This window comes from Palaemon carinicauda, chromosome 21, assembly GCF_036898095.1.
Source record: "Palaemon carinicauda isolate YSFRI2023 chromosome 21, ASM3689809v2, whole genome shotgun sequence".
In the NCBI taxonomy this organism is placed as follows: Eukaryota; Metazoa; Arthropoda; class Malacostraca; order Decapoda; family Palaemonidae; genus Palaemon; species Palaemon carinicauda.
In genome coordinates, this window is record NC_090745.1 from 109,231,651 (window position 1) to 109,251,015 (window position 19,365).

Consider the following 19,365-nt stretch of genomic DNA (forward strand, 5'->3'; position numbering starts at 1 on the left):
GACCATGGTGATTTTAACATACTGCCGATGAACCTTCGGTATTTATTGGATTGACTTTATGAATTTGGGTAAAAAAAAAAAAAAAAAAAAAAGCCCAGCAATGAGGCCAGGGGAGGCCATTCAGCGCTCATGGGCAACAGGGAAAACATCCGAAGTTAAAATATGACAGCAAGATGGAACCGGGAACGGATGTACAGTAGAAGGCTAAAAAGGATGCGTTTTTCAGTAATGCATACAGTTTACCCGCTTGAGGCACACTGACGGCCCTACCACCTTACGGGAGTGATTAGCCTTCTTGTTATATGAGGCATATATTCTGAGGATTTATTTGAACAAGGGCTCATTCACAGTTCAATAGCAGATTTATGACTAGTCAGGGCCAACCCATGCTAGGTTGGTTTGCTGACTGTGCTCAGGCTAAAATCTCCCACCATCACCAATGCGAATATGGCCAGCGCGGTGATGAAATGGCTAAACCCAAAACATAAATATGTATATGTGTACATGTCAGAGGCCTTTGTCGTGCAGTGGGCAAGAAACAGCTTGAATTTTTGTTGTTGTTGATTATTTATCTATCTATCTATCTATCTATCTATCTATCTATATATATATATATATATATATAGTATATATATATACATATACATATGCATGCACACAAACACACACACACGCACATATATATATATATATATATATATATATATATATATATATATAATATATATATATATATATACATATACATATAATGTGTGTGCGCGCGTGTGGACCATTAAATGTATCTATCTGACATTTACCCCTTAAAGACAGTTTACTGTTATTAGCGTGAGGATACAGCAGTTTCAAAATTAACTAGATACTAATTTTATTTTCAATTTAATTACAGCGATTTGGCTTGATTTTTTTTTCGTGTTGGAATTTAGTGGATGCGATTTCACAGGGAATTTCAGCCAGCAATTTGGAAACCAATTTTGAATTCAAAGTTAATTTTATAATGAAGTTATTTTTCTTCTTATTGAAAACTACTTTGTTTTGATAAAAGCAGAAAGTGTAGTGTAAGGTAATTACTTGTGGTTTTATTTAATAAATAAATAAAAAAATAAATATATATATATATATATATATATATATATATATATATATATAAATATATATATATATATATATATATGTAAAAATTCTTTTACTATAGACAGATATTTGTACTTTTTATCAATACTACTGAAACTTCAGTTAATTAAGTTCATATTAAAAAAATAAAATTGCAACTATCCCATATATTTTGATACTATGCAAAAACTCATGTTATTTCTTTTTTAAACAATTGAAGAATCCCGTTTAAACCTGGACATTGGCAGTTTAATAAGTTGGAATCATTTTTAAAACAGACAGCAGATCTTATCTATATATTCTTGCAGCTCGTTCGCATAAAAACACATGCATAAGAACACAAAATTTTTTTGCATTAAAACTAGCCTTTGCAATAAACATAAGTAATGTTTCTCCATCAATGATATAATAAAATTAGCAAAAGAAAAAGATAAAAACTGTCAAATAATTACGAGAAAATATTGACAGAAGATCTTATCCATAAATTCTTGCAGCTCGTTAGCATTTAAAATATTCAAAAGAACACAAAAAATGATGCATTAAAACCCCCCTTTTAAATAAACATAAGTAATGCTTTCCCGTCAGCGATATAATAAAAATTAGCAAAAGAAAAATAGAAAAAACTGTCCTTTTATAACTAGGAATAAATCTTGGTATTATATCCAAATTCTAAAATTTCTCTAAATCTAATCGCCACTTTTGAAAGAAGAATCCTGGATCAGCTTCCAGACAGATTATAAAATCCAACTAAGATTTCCCCAGCGGTATCAATTGAAATCTATCGATAACATTTTGAATATCTAATACACAATCGGATTATTTTTCCTTTATCGGCAAGCCTTTTACAGACTTTGATTAACTTCCACTGGCCTTTATTATTATTATTATTATTATTATTATTATTATTAATTGCTAAGCTACAGCCCTAGTTGGAAAAGCAGGATGCTATATGCCCAGGGGACCCTACAGGGAAAATATCCCACTGAGGAAAGGAAACAAGGGAAAATAAAAAATTTTAAAAGCAGTAACATTAAAATAAATATTTCCAACATAAACTATAAATACTTTAACAAAACAAGAGGAAGAGAAATTAGATAGACTAGTGTGCCCGAGTGTACCCTCAAACAAGAGAATTCTAACCCAAGATAGTGGAAGACCATGGTACAGAGGCTATGGCACTATCCAAGACTAGAAAACAATGGTTTGATTTTGGAGTGTCCTTCTCCTAGAAGAGCTGCTGACCATAGGTAAAGAGTCTCTTCTACCCTTACCAAGAGGAAAGTAGCCACTGAACAATCACAGTGCAGTAGTTAACCCCTTGGGTGAAGAAGAATTGTAGCTTAGTGATTACCAATCTGTGGATCCAGATTTCTAGCTGAAGTAAGGCTTTTAAAGATTAAAGCAGGCATGGCCAACTGTTCATCAACTGGGGCCGCATTTATCTATATACAATTGAGAGAGGGCCGCATGATAATACATATGTGCAAAAAGTATTGTATGTCCAATATACACTATTAAAAAATTGTATTAAAAAACGGTAAAAGTCTGGCAACATTTGTTCCAGGATTTTTACCATTCTAAAAACGGTTATATTGACGTAAACGTGATATTACGGTCACCAACCCGTAATTAACGAAGTAAGGTAAAATTACGGTCGACTGTGTTCCACTGAGATACGGTTGAGAACAGTATATTTTTAAGCACAATTTCCGACTAAAATTACGGTTTAATTTTTCTAACAGTGAATAAAATAATTTCTTACAATTATTCCATGTCTTATTTATCTTGATATGAAATATTTACATAAAACTAACAATTTTCATTAATGATGATTACGGTTATAAAATATAAAGAGCTTCAGTAACCTAGAAGGTTTTGAGAGCCGTACAGCAACACATCGAGGGCCGCATGTGGCCAGCGGGTCGCAGGTTGCCCATACCTGGATTTAAGTGATAAATCAAATTACAATTTCTGTGAGCTATGGCTAGGGTAGGGTGAGGGTGGGGGTGGGAGACATAAGCACACCTGCTGTATCATCGGCAGTCAAAGCCTGATTCCCTAAGGTCCTATCTTGAGCACTGATCCTACTCCACGACACCATGGGGCAGCAACTAGAGTAGGGTGTAGGGCATAAGTACAACTACTATAGTCCATTTCTTTTAGCGAGGCAGATTTGCACAGACTCGCAACGGTGCCCTTTTAGCTTGGAAAAGTTTCCTGATCGCTGATTGGTTAGAATTATCTTGTCCAACCAATCAGCGATCAGGAAACTTTTCTGAGCTAAAAGGGCACCGCTGCGAGTCGGTGCAAATATGCCTCGCTAAAAGAAATTGACTATACATCATCGGTGGTCAAAGCCTGGTTCCCAAGGGTCATATCTTGGGCACTGATCATATATGTCTGTGTTCAGGCAGCAGAATAACCTTGCATCTCACGAGTAACCTTTGAACCTTCAAACAGACGGACACACACAAACAAATACAAAACCTTCACCAATCTTCCAACGTCAGAGGAATAAAAGCATTAAAAGAGGGGCACTCGGAGGCACTAAGTAGAGCGCAGACCTCCGCCGCAGCAGCTTATTTCTCGACCTTTTGCTCTACCTTGATCTTGACTTTAACATGTATTAATTGGCGTGGATTTTCATACACTCAAATATGAACCAAGTTTGAAGTCTCTGTGACAACGATGTCCAACCTCACACCTGATTATGTGAATTGGACATTTTGCTGGACCGTGACCTTGACCTTCCAAAATTTATATTTCCAACTTTTTACATAACAGTTAATACCTGAAAATTTCATAACTCTACGATAAAAATATTCTGACCAGAAGCTGTTCACAAACACACTCACAAACATACACAAACAGGTCCGCAAACATAACCTCCTTCCAACTACGTTGGCGGAGGTAATAAGACCCTTGATACGATTTGACTTAATCACATAGGGAAACAAAGGTGTCTGTATTGCTACTATAAAAAATGTCTAAATTGCTACTATAAAAAATGTCTAAATTGCTACTATAAAAAATGTCTAAATTGCTACTACAAACAAAAATGTCTGTATTGCTACTATAAAAAATGTCTGTATTGCTACTACAAACAAAAATGTCTGTATTGCTACTATAAACAAAAATGTATGTATTGCTACTATAAACAAAAATGTCTGTATTGCTACTATAAAAAATGTCTGTATTGCTACTACAAAAAAATTTCTGTATTGCTACTATAAACAAAAATGTATGTATTGCTACTATAAAAAATGTCTAAATTGCTACTATAAAAAAATCTATGTGTTCTTTACTATAAAAATTCTAAATTGCCACTATAAAAATGTCTGTCTTGCTACTATAAAATATGTATGTATTGCTACTATAAAAATGTCTAAATTGCTACTATAAAATATTTATATATTGCTACTATAAAAATGTATGTATTGCTACTATAAAAAATGTATGTATTGCTACTATACAAAAATCTATGTATTCTCTACTATAAAAAAATCTATGTATTCTCTACTATAAAAAAATCTATGTATTCTCTACTATAAAAAAATCTATGTATTCTCTACTATAAAAAAATCTATGTATTCTCTACTATAAAAAATGTCTAAATTGCTACTATAACAAAATTTTGTATTCTCTACTGTAAAAAATGTCTAAATTGCCACTATAAAAATGTCTGCATTGCTACTATAAAAAAGGCCTGTATTGCTACCATAAAAAATGTCTGTATTGCTACTATAAAAATGATGTAATAATGAATAACGATATAAACCAAATCTCATTTGCATTAAGAAGGAAGGAAAGCAATTAACAGTTCACTGGGCTCATCTGACAAAACACTTGTGTGGACTGACGACCTTTAATTACTCTGGCAAGAGGCAATAACCCTGAATGTGTCGGTAGGATGTTGGTCTTACTTATTGCTTAGAAGGATGAGGGAGGAGGTACAGGATAGGATCTGAAGGGAAAATGGAGGAGGATAATGAATGGAGGAAGGAAGTGAAGGGAAAGAGGAGGAGGGGATGGAAGTAAAGGAAAATGAGAACGATAAAGAATGGAAGTAAAGAAAAAGAGAATGGCAGAAGGAAGTAGATAGAAAACGGAGAAGGAAAACGAATGGAGGAAGTAGGAGAACGAGGAAGCGAATGGAAGGAGGAAGTAGATGGAAAACGGAGCAGGAAAACGAATGGCGGAAGTAGGAGAAAGAGGGCGGGAATGGGAGAACTAAAACGAATGGAGGAAGTGAGAGAAAAAGCAAGAGGAAAAGGGAACGGAAGATGGAAATAACTAATAAAAGAACAATTGATGGAAAAGAAAGCAAGCAAAAGGTAAAGTGAGAAAGGAGGGTTGGAAGAATGATAAATAAGAGATAAAATGGCAGAGAGAATCTGCACGGGAGGATCATCACGAACATGAGAAGACTAATAATAAATAATAAATAAATAATAATAAAAATGTATGAATTGCTACTATGGAAAGTGTCTGTATTGCTACTATGAAAAATGTATGTATTGCTACTATGAAAAATGTAGGTATTGCTACTATAAAAATGAACGTATTACTACTATAAAAAATCTATGTATTCTCTACAATAAAAAAATGTCTAAATTGCCACTATAAAAATGTATGTATTGCTACTATAAAAATGTCTGTATTGCTACTATAAAAAAATGTCTGTATTGCTACTATAAAAAAATGTCTGTATTGCTACTATAAAAATTAAGTAACAATGAAAAACGATATAAACCAAATCTCATTTGCATTAAGAAAGAAGGAAAGCAATTAACAGTTCACTGGGCTCATCTGACAAAACACTTGTGTGGACTGACGACCTTTAATTACTCTGGCAAGAGGCAATAACCCTGAATGTGTCGGTAGGATGTTGGTCTTACTTATTGCTTAGAGGGATGAGGGAGGAAGTAGAGGATAGGATCTGAAGAGAAAATGGAGGAGGATAATGAATGGAGGAAGGAAGTGAAGGGAAAGAGGAGGAGGGGATGGAAGTAAAGGAAAATGAGAACGATAACGAATGGAAGTAAAGGAAAAGAGAATGGCAGAAGGAAGTAGAGGGAAAACGGAGAAGGAAAACGAATGGAGGAAGTAGGAGAACGAGGAAGAGAATGGCAGAAGGAAGTAGAGGGAAAACGGAGAAGGAAAACGAATGGGGGAAGTAGGAGAACAAGGAAGAGAATGGCAGAAGGAAGTAAAGGAAAAACGGAAAAGGAAAACGAATGGAGGAAGTAGGAGAACGAGGAAGAGAATGGAAGGAGGAAGTAGAAGGAAAACGAATGGAGGAAGTAGGAGAACGAGGAAGAGAATGGAAGGAGGAAGTAGAGGGAAAACGGAGAAGGAAAACGAATGGAGGAAGTAGGAGAACGAGGAAGAGAATGGAAGAAGGAAGTAGAGGGAAAACGGAGCAGGAAAACGAATGGCGGAAGTAGGAGAAAGAGGACGGGAATGGGAGAACTAAAACGAATGGAGGAAGTGAGAGAAAAAGCAAGAGGAAAAAGGAACGGAAGATGGAAATAACTAATAAAAGCACAATTGATGGAAAAGAAAGCAAGCAAGAGGTAAAACGAGAAATGAGGGATGGAAGAAAAATTAATAGGATATAGAATGTTAGAGAGAATCTGCACGATGATGAGAAGACTAATACTAAAAAATAAATAATGATAAATAAATTATAATATATAATTATAATTAATTAATACATAATAAATAATAAATTATTATAAATAATAATACATTATAATAAGATTAAAAATAATAATAAATCATGAATAATTATAAATAAATAATAAATAACTATAATTAATCATAAATAATTAATAATAAATAACAAATAATAAATAATAAATAATAAATAATAATAAATAATAAATACAAATAAATAATAATAAATATCACATAGTCAAGTGTGACGGGGTAGATGATGGATAGGTGGGGGTTGATGAGTAAGGGGATGAGGAAAGGAAGTGGGATACGGGGGGGGGGGGGTTGGACTGAGGCTGCCATTAAGGTAGGGGGGAGGGAGGTAGGGTGAGAAGCACTTTTTAGTAACTGCTGCTTTCATATCGGATGAAACTTCATGAGAATGACGGATACGCAGTTAATAGGAAAGGGGAGAGACAAAGGAGGTTTAAAAATAGCAGAGGGTAAACGTAAATCAGGAAAGGGATGAGGAAAGGAATAAGTTGTGTGTGTGTGTATGTATGTGTATACACACACACACACACACACACACACACACACATATATATATATATATATATATATATATATATATATATATTTATATTTTCATAAATATATATATATATATATATAGAGAGAGAGAGAGAGAGAGAGAGAGAGAGAGAGAGAGAGAGAGAGAGAGAGAGAGAGAGAGAGAGAGAGAGAGAGAGAGGATGATAGTAACTCACTTTCTCAAAGATTCTACAGTAAAAGCTATGATTTACGATCCAAATGGTACGACAGCTACACCATACGAAATGTTTACTAACAAAAAAAACAAACAACTAAACAAAAAGGTACAGTCCCCCCAACCCCCCGGACAAAAAAAAAAAAAAAAAAAAAAACATAATTTGGTCACACGCCGGAAACGATAAAATCAGTTTCACGATTCTTTTTGAGCAGAAACCAGTTAAAAAATTCTGGTAGGAATTTAATTACTTTAATGATATTTTGACGATGTTACTGTTTTAAAATATTTTATTTTAATTGTTCATTATTTCTCATACCGTTTTATTTATTTCTTTATTTCCTCCTTACTGGGCCATTTTTCCCAGTTGGAGCCCTTTCGCTTACTTTACTTTTACTTTACTTTAAGGGCTGCTTATCTGGTCCTGTACAGCAGAGGAACCCTACTTTCTGCAGGACCTCTTCGGTTGTTTTATGATGTTCATTCGGGAGGAATTAACATTTCACAACGCTTATTGTTCGCTAACTGTTTGATCATCACTGTCAAAACACTCACAAAATAAAAAAGTCTTCAGTTTCCTCTTGAAAGCCTTAATATCTTCAATTATTCGGATGTCTCGTGGGAGCCTGTTGTATAGCCTCAGGACCGCATATTTAAAGGCTCTAAGAGTCTAGAGTCATAATATTTCAACAATCATACCCTTTTTAACCATCAAAATAGGTGTCAGAAGGGCAGACTCCTACAGCAAGGGCTAGACATTGAACCAAAAAAACTTTTCCTCTCCCTACCTGTCTTTTCTTTTCTCAAACTGCTTCTAATACTATCTAACATCGCACGAGGGTCTGCCCCTCTCTTTTATTCTTCTCCTGTACTTCTCTTTCTCCCTTTTTCCTTATTCTTTCCCATCCCGAGTACCTGCCTTCGGGCTATAAACTGGATTGTATCCAGGGGTACTCTTCCTTTCCCCATATACCCTACTTCCCTATCCTTATCCAATCCAATATCTAAAATAGATATGTATCTAGGTTCTGATAGTTCGAAACCATCTGTAACTATTCTCGTGTCAGGACGATTTGTTGGTTGCACAATTTGTAGCAATTTTCTTAGATATTTTAGACGACCGGTTCTGATATATTTTAACCGTTCTGCACACAATACTGAGAAGCTATTGGCAGAATAGCACCGCCAAGTCCGTTAAACTCTTCTTAAAGTGTAATCCGCATATAAAAACTATATAATATCGTTGGAATCGTCAGGAGTTGAGTTTATTGATATACTTTTGAAACTAATTTAGTTCTTGTGTTTCCTAAAAGAATAATACTAATACTAATAATAATATTAATAAAAAAAATTCAAAAAATCTTAATAATTTTAATAATAAAAAAATGGCAAAAAGGATGCTAATCCTTTTTAACAAAAAGATATAAACATTATGATTTCCATAGATTTTTCCGATGAAGCTCGCATATTTTCTTCACTAATAATAATAATAATAATAATAATAATAATAACAACAAAAATAATAATAATAATAATAATAATAATAATAATAATAATAATAATGTCAGTTGTAGTAGTAATATAAAATATTAACTGAAAGTTTGGCAATAATAATAATAATAATAACAATAATAATAACAAAAACAATAATGATACTACTACTACTACTACTACTACTACTACTACTACTACTACTACTAATAATAATAATAATAATAATAATAATAATAATGGCAGTTATAGTATCAATATAAACTGTTAACTGAAGAATGATAATAATAATAATAATAATAATAATAATAATAATAATAATAATAATGACAGTAAAAGTAGTAAAATAAAATATTAAGTGAATATTTGGCAATGATAATAGTAATAATAATAAAATAATAATAATAATAATAATAATAATAATAATAATAATAATAATAATAATTGCAGTAGTAATATCAACTGTTTACTGAAGATTAGGCATTAATAATAATAATAATAATGATAATGATAATGATAATAATAATAATAATAATAATAATAATAAATGAAATTGCAGTAGTATTATCAATTGCTAACTGAAGATTTGAGATTATCCTTACCCTGGCTTGCCGCTGCTCTCCATCTTATTGGCCAAAACCACATCTTTGCTGTAGACGTCAAACTGCCACTGCCGCTGGCCAAGCACTCCAGCCAGGACTGCTCCAGTGTGAATTCCCACACGCATGTCCACTGTACAACCTGTCGTTTCGCGAACATATCTGTGGAAAATTTGAATTGATATAAATAATTATAAAGGATATTTTTAATACGGGTTATTCTTATTCACTCACATACACACACAAAAAAAAATCTATAGTAGATAATGACAACAGTACTAAAGAAAAAAAAAAGATGATGAATCCATATAAATAATTTTAAAGGACTTTGTGAATCAGGGCATTCTTATTCACAAAGAAAAATTACCACCAGTAGATAATAAAGACATAACAGTATTCAAAAAAAAAAAAAAAAATAATGAATTCATATAAATGATTATAAAGGATTTTGTAAAAACGGATCTTTCTTTTTCACAAACAAATACGAAAATATAAGCAAGAGTATTCTAAATAATGACATGACAGTATTCCTGATGCGCTAATTCTGGCAAGGGCGACTTGTATGAGCCCAAATAGTAGGAATTAAACCATGTGAATAGAGAATGCACCACTACATGAAAGGCAAACCTCTTAAAAATATAAAAGTACGAGATTGTGCCTCAGATCAGCCGATTTCATTGGTCGTGACAATCCAATAGATTATCATGATAAATAGTCTTTCCCTATGTACAATAAAGTAAATCATTTAAAATTCTAAATCAAATTTGTTAACTAATATAACACGCACATCGACTAAAAATTGAATGACACACACACAAAAAAAAAAAAAAAAAAAAAAAAAAAAAAAAAAAAAAAAACTTTTTCTTACAGGTCTAGTTAAAAATGGAATCTCCGCTGGCTTCAGTGGCTAATTTCATCTCTATGTTCATTATCGTTATTATAGTGTCAGCTTTCATGCCAATGTGAACCTTAATGACAAAAGCCGTTGAATATACACATGGCTGCTGAGGATGGTTGGCTATAATACTACTCACTGCACAGTCTATTAATGCAGTAGCAAAGCTGAACCTTTTCTCACATTGTCATGGGGTATAAACTGGATTGAATTAATTTTATGTCCCATGGCCCAGCTCTGGGGCCCAGGAGGCCATTCAGGGACCCTGCAACTGGGGGACAAAACCACAGTTACATTAGCTAGTAATGTATATATGTATATATAAATTTTTCAACCTTATGTAACCCCTTGTGTTCCTGTTGAAACCCAAAATAGCTAGAACAGCAACTAGGTCCCATTAAATCTTATATTTTTTAATGTACTCCGTACAGGACTGGGTAAATTTCCATAAACGGTAGGATTGCATCCTTTAATACTTATGAGAGACACGCATGTGTGTCTGTACATTTATGTGAATATGTGTTCCTGTGTAAGTTTTTGTACATTTGTGTGAGTATGTGTTCCTGTGTAAGTTTCTGTACATATGTGTGAGTATGTGTTCCTGTGTAAGTTTCTGTACATATGTGTGAGTATGTGTTCCTGTGTAAGTTTCTGTACATTTGTGTGAGTATGTGTTCCTGTGTAAGTTTCTGTACATTTGTGTGAGTATGTGTTCTTGTGTAAGTTTCTGTACATTTGTGTGAGTATGTGTTCCTGCGTAAGTTTTTGTACATGTGTGTGAGTATGTGTTCCTGTGTAAGTTTCTGTACATTTGTGTGAGTATGTGTTCCTGTGTAAGTTTCTGTACATTTGTGTGAGTATGTGTTCCTGCGTAAGTTTTTGTACATGTGTGTGAGTATGTGTTCCTGTGTAAGTTTCTGTACATTTGTGTGAGTATGTGTGCCTGCGTAAGTTAGAGTGTCTATCAAAATCGTACACAAGAGCATCATTTGATAAGTCTTGCATTTCGGTAAATTGAAAAATATATATTCTTAGAAAATATGATAGAATTCACAAAACACTTTAATTTAACATTAACTATTAGAGGGGGCAATGAAATCTACCATGAATAAAAACATAATGGCATAAAGATTTAATATTATTCTTCAGATAAAAGTTGAGCATCAGCGATCAATTAGAGCTGAAAGGGATTATATAAAACACATCAACCAACATTACCGTTATTACTTGACTTTTTCAACTGATGTTATTGAATTCTATACAGTATTCATCGAGTTTATTATAAGTATTTTATGTAATTTAGCACGTTGAAAAGGTATCCTTAATAAAAAAAAATAAAAAAAATGATATATAGAATTATCTGGTTTGTCTGATCTAATTACAGCTTACCTGAACTTTAGTACACACACACACACACACACACACACATATATATATATATATATATATATATATATATATATATATCTATATATATACATTATACATAAATATATACCTATACACACACACACACACACACACACACATATATATATATATATATATATATATATATATATATATAACATATGTTCCATAAACAAGGACAAGAACAAGAACTTCCTAAACCTCTCTCTCTCTATACATAATATATATATATATATATATATACACACACACACATATATATATATATATATATATACACACACACATATATATATATGTAATATATATATATATATATATATATATATATATATATATTATATAACATAAGTACCAAAAACGAGGACGAGAACATCCTAAACCTCTCTCTTTCTCTCTCTCTCTCTCTCTCTCTCTCTCAGCAATCATCTTAGCGATTTAAGACCACTATAATTTTCTCTTCAATGCCTCCACATCAACATACAATATGGACATAAAGTTTCTAGATATTCATCAGGTTTCATACCCTTCTACTATCACAGGCTTATTATATAGAGATCATTTTCCTTCTTTAAGTTTTTTTATTTTCATGTGACATTTTTCAAACTTTATTAAGCCCAAAAATTTTATCCATTTCACAGGATAAACTTTCTACTGCCATTCCTCTTAGGGTTGTGGTGGATAATGTGGTAACGTCTCTAACTAGTGAACGCCAGACTGGGGTTCGAGTTCCGTTCAACTCGTTAGTTTTTATGTCGCTGCAACCTCACCATCCTTGTGAGCTAAGGATGGAGGGTTTAGGGGAGCCTTTAGGTCTATCTGCCGAGCAATCAGCGGCCATTACCTGCTCTTCCTTGGTCCTAGCTTGGGTGGAGAGGGGGCTTGGGAGCAGAACATGTGAATATATGGTCAGTCTCTAGGGCTTTGTCCTGCTTGATAGGGCAATGTCACTGTCCCGTGCCTCTGCCACGCATGAGTGGTTTTTAAACCTTTAAACCAATAAAGTTTCCAGCAAGCTTTATAAATGTTTAGTTTTCCATATGTAAAAGGTAGTTGACCTATTGTAGACTGAACATTTTATTCTACCCGGGATTGAGATTGGTTTGAACGTGTAAAGTCTCATTGTAGACAAATTACCTTAAGCTGAACATTCCCGATCCTCCAAAGAGCTCTCTCGAGTTCAAATTCTCTAAATCAAATCAACATTTTAATCTGTATTCTTTCACAATTCTAGGAGAAAAGCAACTCGCCAAGCAGATATAAATATCCAAAGGGGAAAATTAGCTTGACAAGAAGATATGACTTTCAATTGGGAAAATTAGCTCGCCAAGAAGATACGATTTTCCTAAGGGAAAATTAGCTTGCCAGGAAGATAGGATATTCATAAGGAAAATTAGCTTGCCAAGATATATAATTTTCCCAAGGAAAATTAGCCTGCCAAGAAGATATGATTTTCCTAGGGGAAAATTAGCTTACCAGGAAGATATGATTTTCCCAAGGAAAATTAGCTTGCCAAGAATATATGATTTTCCTTGGGGAAAATTAGCTCTCCAAGACGATATGACTTTCCAAAGGAGAAAAGTAACTCTCCAGGAAAATGTGACTTTCAATGGGGAAAAGTGACTCGTCAAGAAAATACGACTTTCCAAGTGGAAAAGTAGCTCACCAAGAAGGAAATGACTTTCCAAGAGGAAAAGTAGTTCGCCAAGAGGATACAGCTTTCTATTATATGGGGAAAACTAGTTTGCCAAGAAGATATGAGGAACCAATGAGGAAAAGTGGCCCATGAAAAGAGAAAGTGGTTCTCTAATAGGGAAAGTAACTCTCAAAAGGGGGAAAGTAGACCACCAATTCGAGAAGTAGCCCATGAAAGCTAAAAGTAGTTTGAGAGAGGTAAAAGCAGCTCGTGAAAGAAAGAAATAAATAACTCCCAGAGGGATGAAGCACCTCGTCAAGGGGAAAAACAACTCAATGGACTAGTTCACCAAAGAGAAAGAAAACACTCACGAGGGAAAAAAATATCTCCAAAATGAAAAGTAAACTCTATCCAAAGGGGAAGGCAATTAGTTACGAAATGGATTAATAAAAAGCCTGTATCCCGGGAGACCGCTTAAGCACTTCTTTCTAACTTCCACACCTACCCGAGATTGGCTTCCTCATATCGAGTTATCTTCGTTCGTCGCCTAACGAGGCATTTTTGCAGGGCCCGGAAGTTTTTCCGCTATCCCTTATTTCTCAAGCACATAATGATTATTTGTTTAACCATCCCCCCCAAAACACCAACCCCCCCTAAATACACCCTAACCTTACACTTTCTCTGATATTATGCATATTGTAAATTATGATTTATTGAAAAGATAACTTTCATTCTGAGAGAGTTTTGTTATAAAAAGTATATGGTTTTTTGAAAAGATAACTTTCATTACTGAGAGAGTTTTGTTATAAAAAAAATATATGGTTTATTGAAAAGATAACTTTTATTACTGAGAAAAATTTGATATGAAAAAGTAAAGTCTAATTGAAATGTCTCCCGACTAGAAATCAAATTTTATATGAACATTAGAGATAAAAACTATATGTATATTAATGTTCATGCTGAACATGATATGTAAGAAACACAGAAATATAAAAAAATAACAAGAGATACTGAATTCATTTGTGTATATATATATATATATATATATATATATATATATAAATATATATATATCTATAAATATATATATCTATAAATATATATATCTATAAATATATAAATAAATATATATATATATATATATATATATATATATATATATATATATATAACTAGATATTACTCCATGTAATAAACCAGAGGAAAAAATTGAAAATACTAATAGAATCCCGCTCGGTTTCATCTCTACATCATGATATAAGGACAAAACCAGTCTGGATTCACTCAATATTTCAATTGTTCATTGTGGCTTATTGCTTCTTAGAATCACGTGTTACGCATTATATATATATATATATATATATATATATATATATATATATATATATATATATGTATATATATGTATATATATGTATATATAAATACACACACATATATATATATATATATATATATGAGAGAGAGAGAGAGAGAGAGAGAGAGAGAGAGAGAGAGAGAGAGAGAGAGAGAGAGAGAGAGGGAGAGAGAGAGAGAGAGACTTATAACTTCATATAACCTAATATCTACGATATATATATATATATATATATATATATATATATATATATATATATATATATATATATACACAGTGTATATATATATATATATATATATATATATATAGAGAGAGAGAGAGAGAGAGAGAGAGAGAGAGAGAGAGAGAGAGAGAGAGAGAGAGAGAGAGAGAGAGAGAGAGATTTATACCACCACAGACATCTATCCGAGTAATTTTTCATTAGTTTTGCCAGACAGACGAAATAATAATACACACGCACACACACACCCTCTAACCCAGCCACTCCTATACCTCATCCCCAAACCCACACAAATTGTCCTCTGACGACTCTGTGAAAGGCAGGGCTGAAATGGCTCACTCACTTGATGGCATCTATCATGGACAGGCCCATGTGGACGCAATTGACGGCGTGGTCACTCCTCTCCCTGGGGGCGCCCGAGATGCAGTAGTAGCAGTCGCCGAGAATCTTGATGCGCAGTTGGTGGTATTTCTGAAATTGATGATAATAATGATAATGATAATAATAGTAATAATAATAATAAAATAAAAAAATGGAACAATGAAATAATAATAATCAAATTAAAAATCAGTAATATTACTAATGATAATAATATAATGCTAAAATAAAAAAACAATTATAATATTCTAATTCAAAACAATAATGATACTAATAAATAATAATAAAACTAAAAACAGTAATAATAATAATAATAATAATAATAATAATAATAACAAGGATAGTCCTCATAACAATGATATTTTTTTCTGTGTAACATGATTTACTTGTGATTAATTTAACTTTTAACCAAATAAAACTTAAGAGAAAATACTGAAAAAATTAATGTACTTGATAAAGAATCAGTGCGGTATAATTAATTGGAAGACTCCGAACTGGCTCGTACGCTTAGAAAAAAAAAAAAAAAAAAAAAAAAAAAAAAAAAAAAAAAAAAAAACACCGAGAAATGGTTAAGAGATCAGCGAAAAGCAATCATGTATGGATAAATTACGAATTAATTCTTTATAACAAGATATGAAAATGGAAGAGTTTGAAGGAAAAAGATAAAAACACAACATTAATTAAAGCCCTTGTATGAGTTGATTGAATTGGAACTTTTTTTATGAAGAGCTTAAGATGACAATTTTAGTGTTTAAATCAATGTGGCATTTTGTCACGATTTCTTTCATGGGAATTTTAGCATTGTGTTTTTTTTTTTTTTTTATTTTTTTTTTTTATCTTTTTTTTGACTAAAGTTCATTTACGTTTTTCTTTCCTTGGAATTTCACTGGTTATATAAATAAAAACACATAATATAATAATAAAATTAAACAAATTAATTAATTAATAATAATAATAAAAGTAGAAATAAAATCTATAAAAGTTCTCTAAACTTTTGAATGTTTTAATGGCATTTGGATTTTATTGTACTTCAGCTTCTCAAATTATTGATGGAAAATCTGGTTTCTCCAGTACCAATGATAAAAAACAATATTAATACAAATAAATACTTTAGATAACAAACAGGTTCACATACACGAAAAAAAAAAAACAACAACAAACAAACAACCTCATTCTTTATCTCCCCTGTTATTTCCCTTACAATTAGGCCACTAGACCTCCAGAGGTTCCTATCTTCAGACCTTCCTCTCCCAGTCTAAACTTCCACTTATTTTATTTATTAAATACAATAAATTCCTACTAGACTAATGAATAGAGTTATGGGAAGTTATTAGATTAAAAAAAGAACCAGGAAAAGAATTACAAATTATATACAGATGTAATAGACTTTATCGTTTAACAATTTCTTAAGCAACTATAGTGAGTAAGTAAAGGAACTATATACAGAGGTAATTACACAACTTTATAAAAGGGTAGACTTTAGCGATTAACTTTATCTTAAACAAACTATAGTTCCCATAAAACCACTCAATTGATTTGTTTCACCCCACAAATAAATCACAACTTTCAAACGTATCTATAATACATTTTATTTCTCACCTTTAAAAATTAATTCCAAGAGTTTTATGTTCATTTAATACACGTCATTCTTCTTTTGTAAATTCAGGGGTCACATTATATTAAAGCTGAGGCTACCTAACTAGGCCATAGCGTTTTAATATAAATTATATGGTTAAGTATGATGTATACAAATGGCTTGTCATGAAAACATAGATACTTTAAGGAAAATAAAAAAAATCTTGGGGTAAAAAACTGCATTGTTAGCGTCTAATATAACAAGACTCATATAAAAATTCGTCACAACTTCAAGGACTTTAATATCCTGAATATGAAATCTTAATAGTTGCTCAGTGAAACGTAAAATAAAGCAAGCTGCAGTTATTTAAATATGCATGCAATCATATACATGCATGCTCCGGGTTGGAAAAAATCTCCCAGCAAGGAAAGGTCTAATGCAATTTGCAGTAAATATTTCCTTATTGAACTACAGAAGCGATCTAGAACTAAGCAGTTGAGGCTTGAATGGAAAGAGACTGACAAGTCACTTGTAATTTAGCAAGCCGTTCTAAGGAAAATATAATGTAGGCCTCCCAGGCCTAAGTCTGTACCGAGGTGTAAAAAGAGTATAGCTGATATGGCAGGAAGTAAAATTATAGCCTTCCGATGTGAAATAATAATATAGCGACACTCAAATTTGCAACCGACCTTAGCAGTCTGATGCCAGCAGAAAAGTCACACACTGAGGCCCGTAGACCAACAGAATACTAGTGGTCCTAGGGGAGAGAGAGTAAAAACTTCAACGGGAATAACTTTGACACTAAAAAATCGAATGTTTAGTAATATGGATGTTCCTTGAGAAGCCATGCAATTGTGGTGCAAGAGGAATGGATGAAGATGCCACAAATATATGGGAAGCACAGGTTGAAGGTGACATAAATACAATTAATATCATTATTACATGCTGGGCTATAACCCTAGTTGGAAAAGCAAGATGCTATGAGGTCAAAGGCTCCAACAGGGAAAAATAACCCAGTGAGGAAAGGAAAAAAGGAAATAAATAATCTACAATAGAAGAATAAACAATCAAAATAAAATATTTCAAGAACAGCAACAACATTAAATTAGATTTTTCATATAAAAAAAGAAAGAAAAAAAAAAGAAATAAGATAGAAAATCATGACCGAGTGTACCCCAAAGCAAGAAAACTCTATATATTACAACATGCAACGTTTATCCATTAATATTTTTGGGCGTTCCATTAAAAGTCTCCAGGTAGTAAAATTCAAGATTAGAATTGCCTTTGTACAGCTATGGCCCAGCCTCTCTCGCCACTGGCCGCTATTCAATTAGCAGACAGAAGGTTCCTTGATCCGAGTTCGTAGTACGTAACCTCCCTGAGGTTGCTCATTACATTTTCGACCCTCTCATAGATTACTGTTAAAAACATCGTCTATCCAGAACTGGATAAAACTCAGGATCTAATAAACATTTTGCTTGTTTGTCCAATGACAAAATACTCCACACAAATTAATTGAAATTCAGCAATAACTTAATGAGGTATCTTCTGGGCAGACAGACACATACAATCATCGGTAAATAAATTATCCTCGTTGGCTATAATTATAAGTAATATCTAGAAAAATAAAAATTTATTTTTTGTCAATACATTAAAAATTTTTTTTTCTTTAAATAGGACGAGAGACAAAAGTAATTTGAAAAACATCCCTTTGGTAGAATTACTATTCACCAACTAAAATATAATATATACAAAATTACTTACCATGAATTTGTTCATACGTCATAAAAAACTTCATACTGAATTACTGCTATTATTAGTAACAGACTACCATAAACCCAGAGCATTCAAGTGAACCCAAATTTAACGTGCATTGAATGTTAACCGCAAGTATTTTTTTTTCTCGTTTTAGTATCCGGTGATTAACCTCACAACACCTCTAATGGCCTTAATCTACTTTTATTGCAATGGAAGCTCTCGCAAACCAGTTCGTATATACAATAGTAAATCCCTTATATACTGCACATGGGAATGCAAACATTGAATTATAATAGCTACATGCCGTAAGTCATAATGATTTAAAACACACACAAACATATAAATAAATATATATGTATATATGTATATATATATATATATATATATATATATATATATATATATATATATATATATATATGTATATATACTTTATATATATACTTTATTTATCTATATATATATATAAATATATATACACATATATATATATATATACTTT

General features: G+C 32.3%; 1 protein-coding gene across 1 annotated transcript in view; it reads right to left on the reverse strand.

Annotated features, from left to right (window-relative positions):
• The window catches only part of Ac3 (Adenylate cyclase 3), a 50,939-nt gene extending 35,321 nt beyond the window's left edge, over positions 1-15,618 (reverse strand). The window contains exons 1-2 of the mRNA XM_068345258.1: positions 15,495-15,618; positions 9,634-9,792 (exon numbers count right to left, since the gene is read on the reverse strand). Coding sequence (XP_068201359.1) covers positions 9,634-9,792; positions 15,495-15,523 — 188 coding nt within the window. The 5' untranslated portion in view covers positions 15,524-15,618. The remainder of the gene's footprint in view (positions 1-9,633; positions 9,793-15,494) is intronic.
• Positions 15,619-19,365: the final 3,747 nt, after the last annotated feature.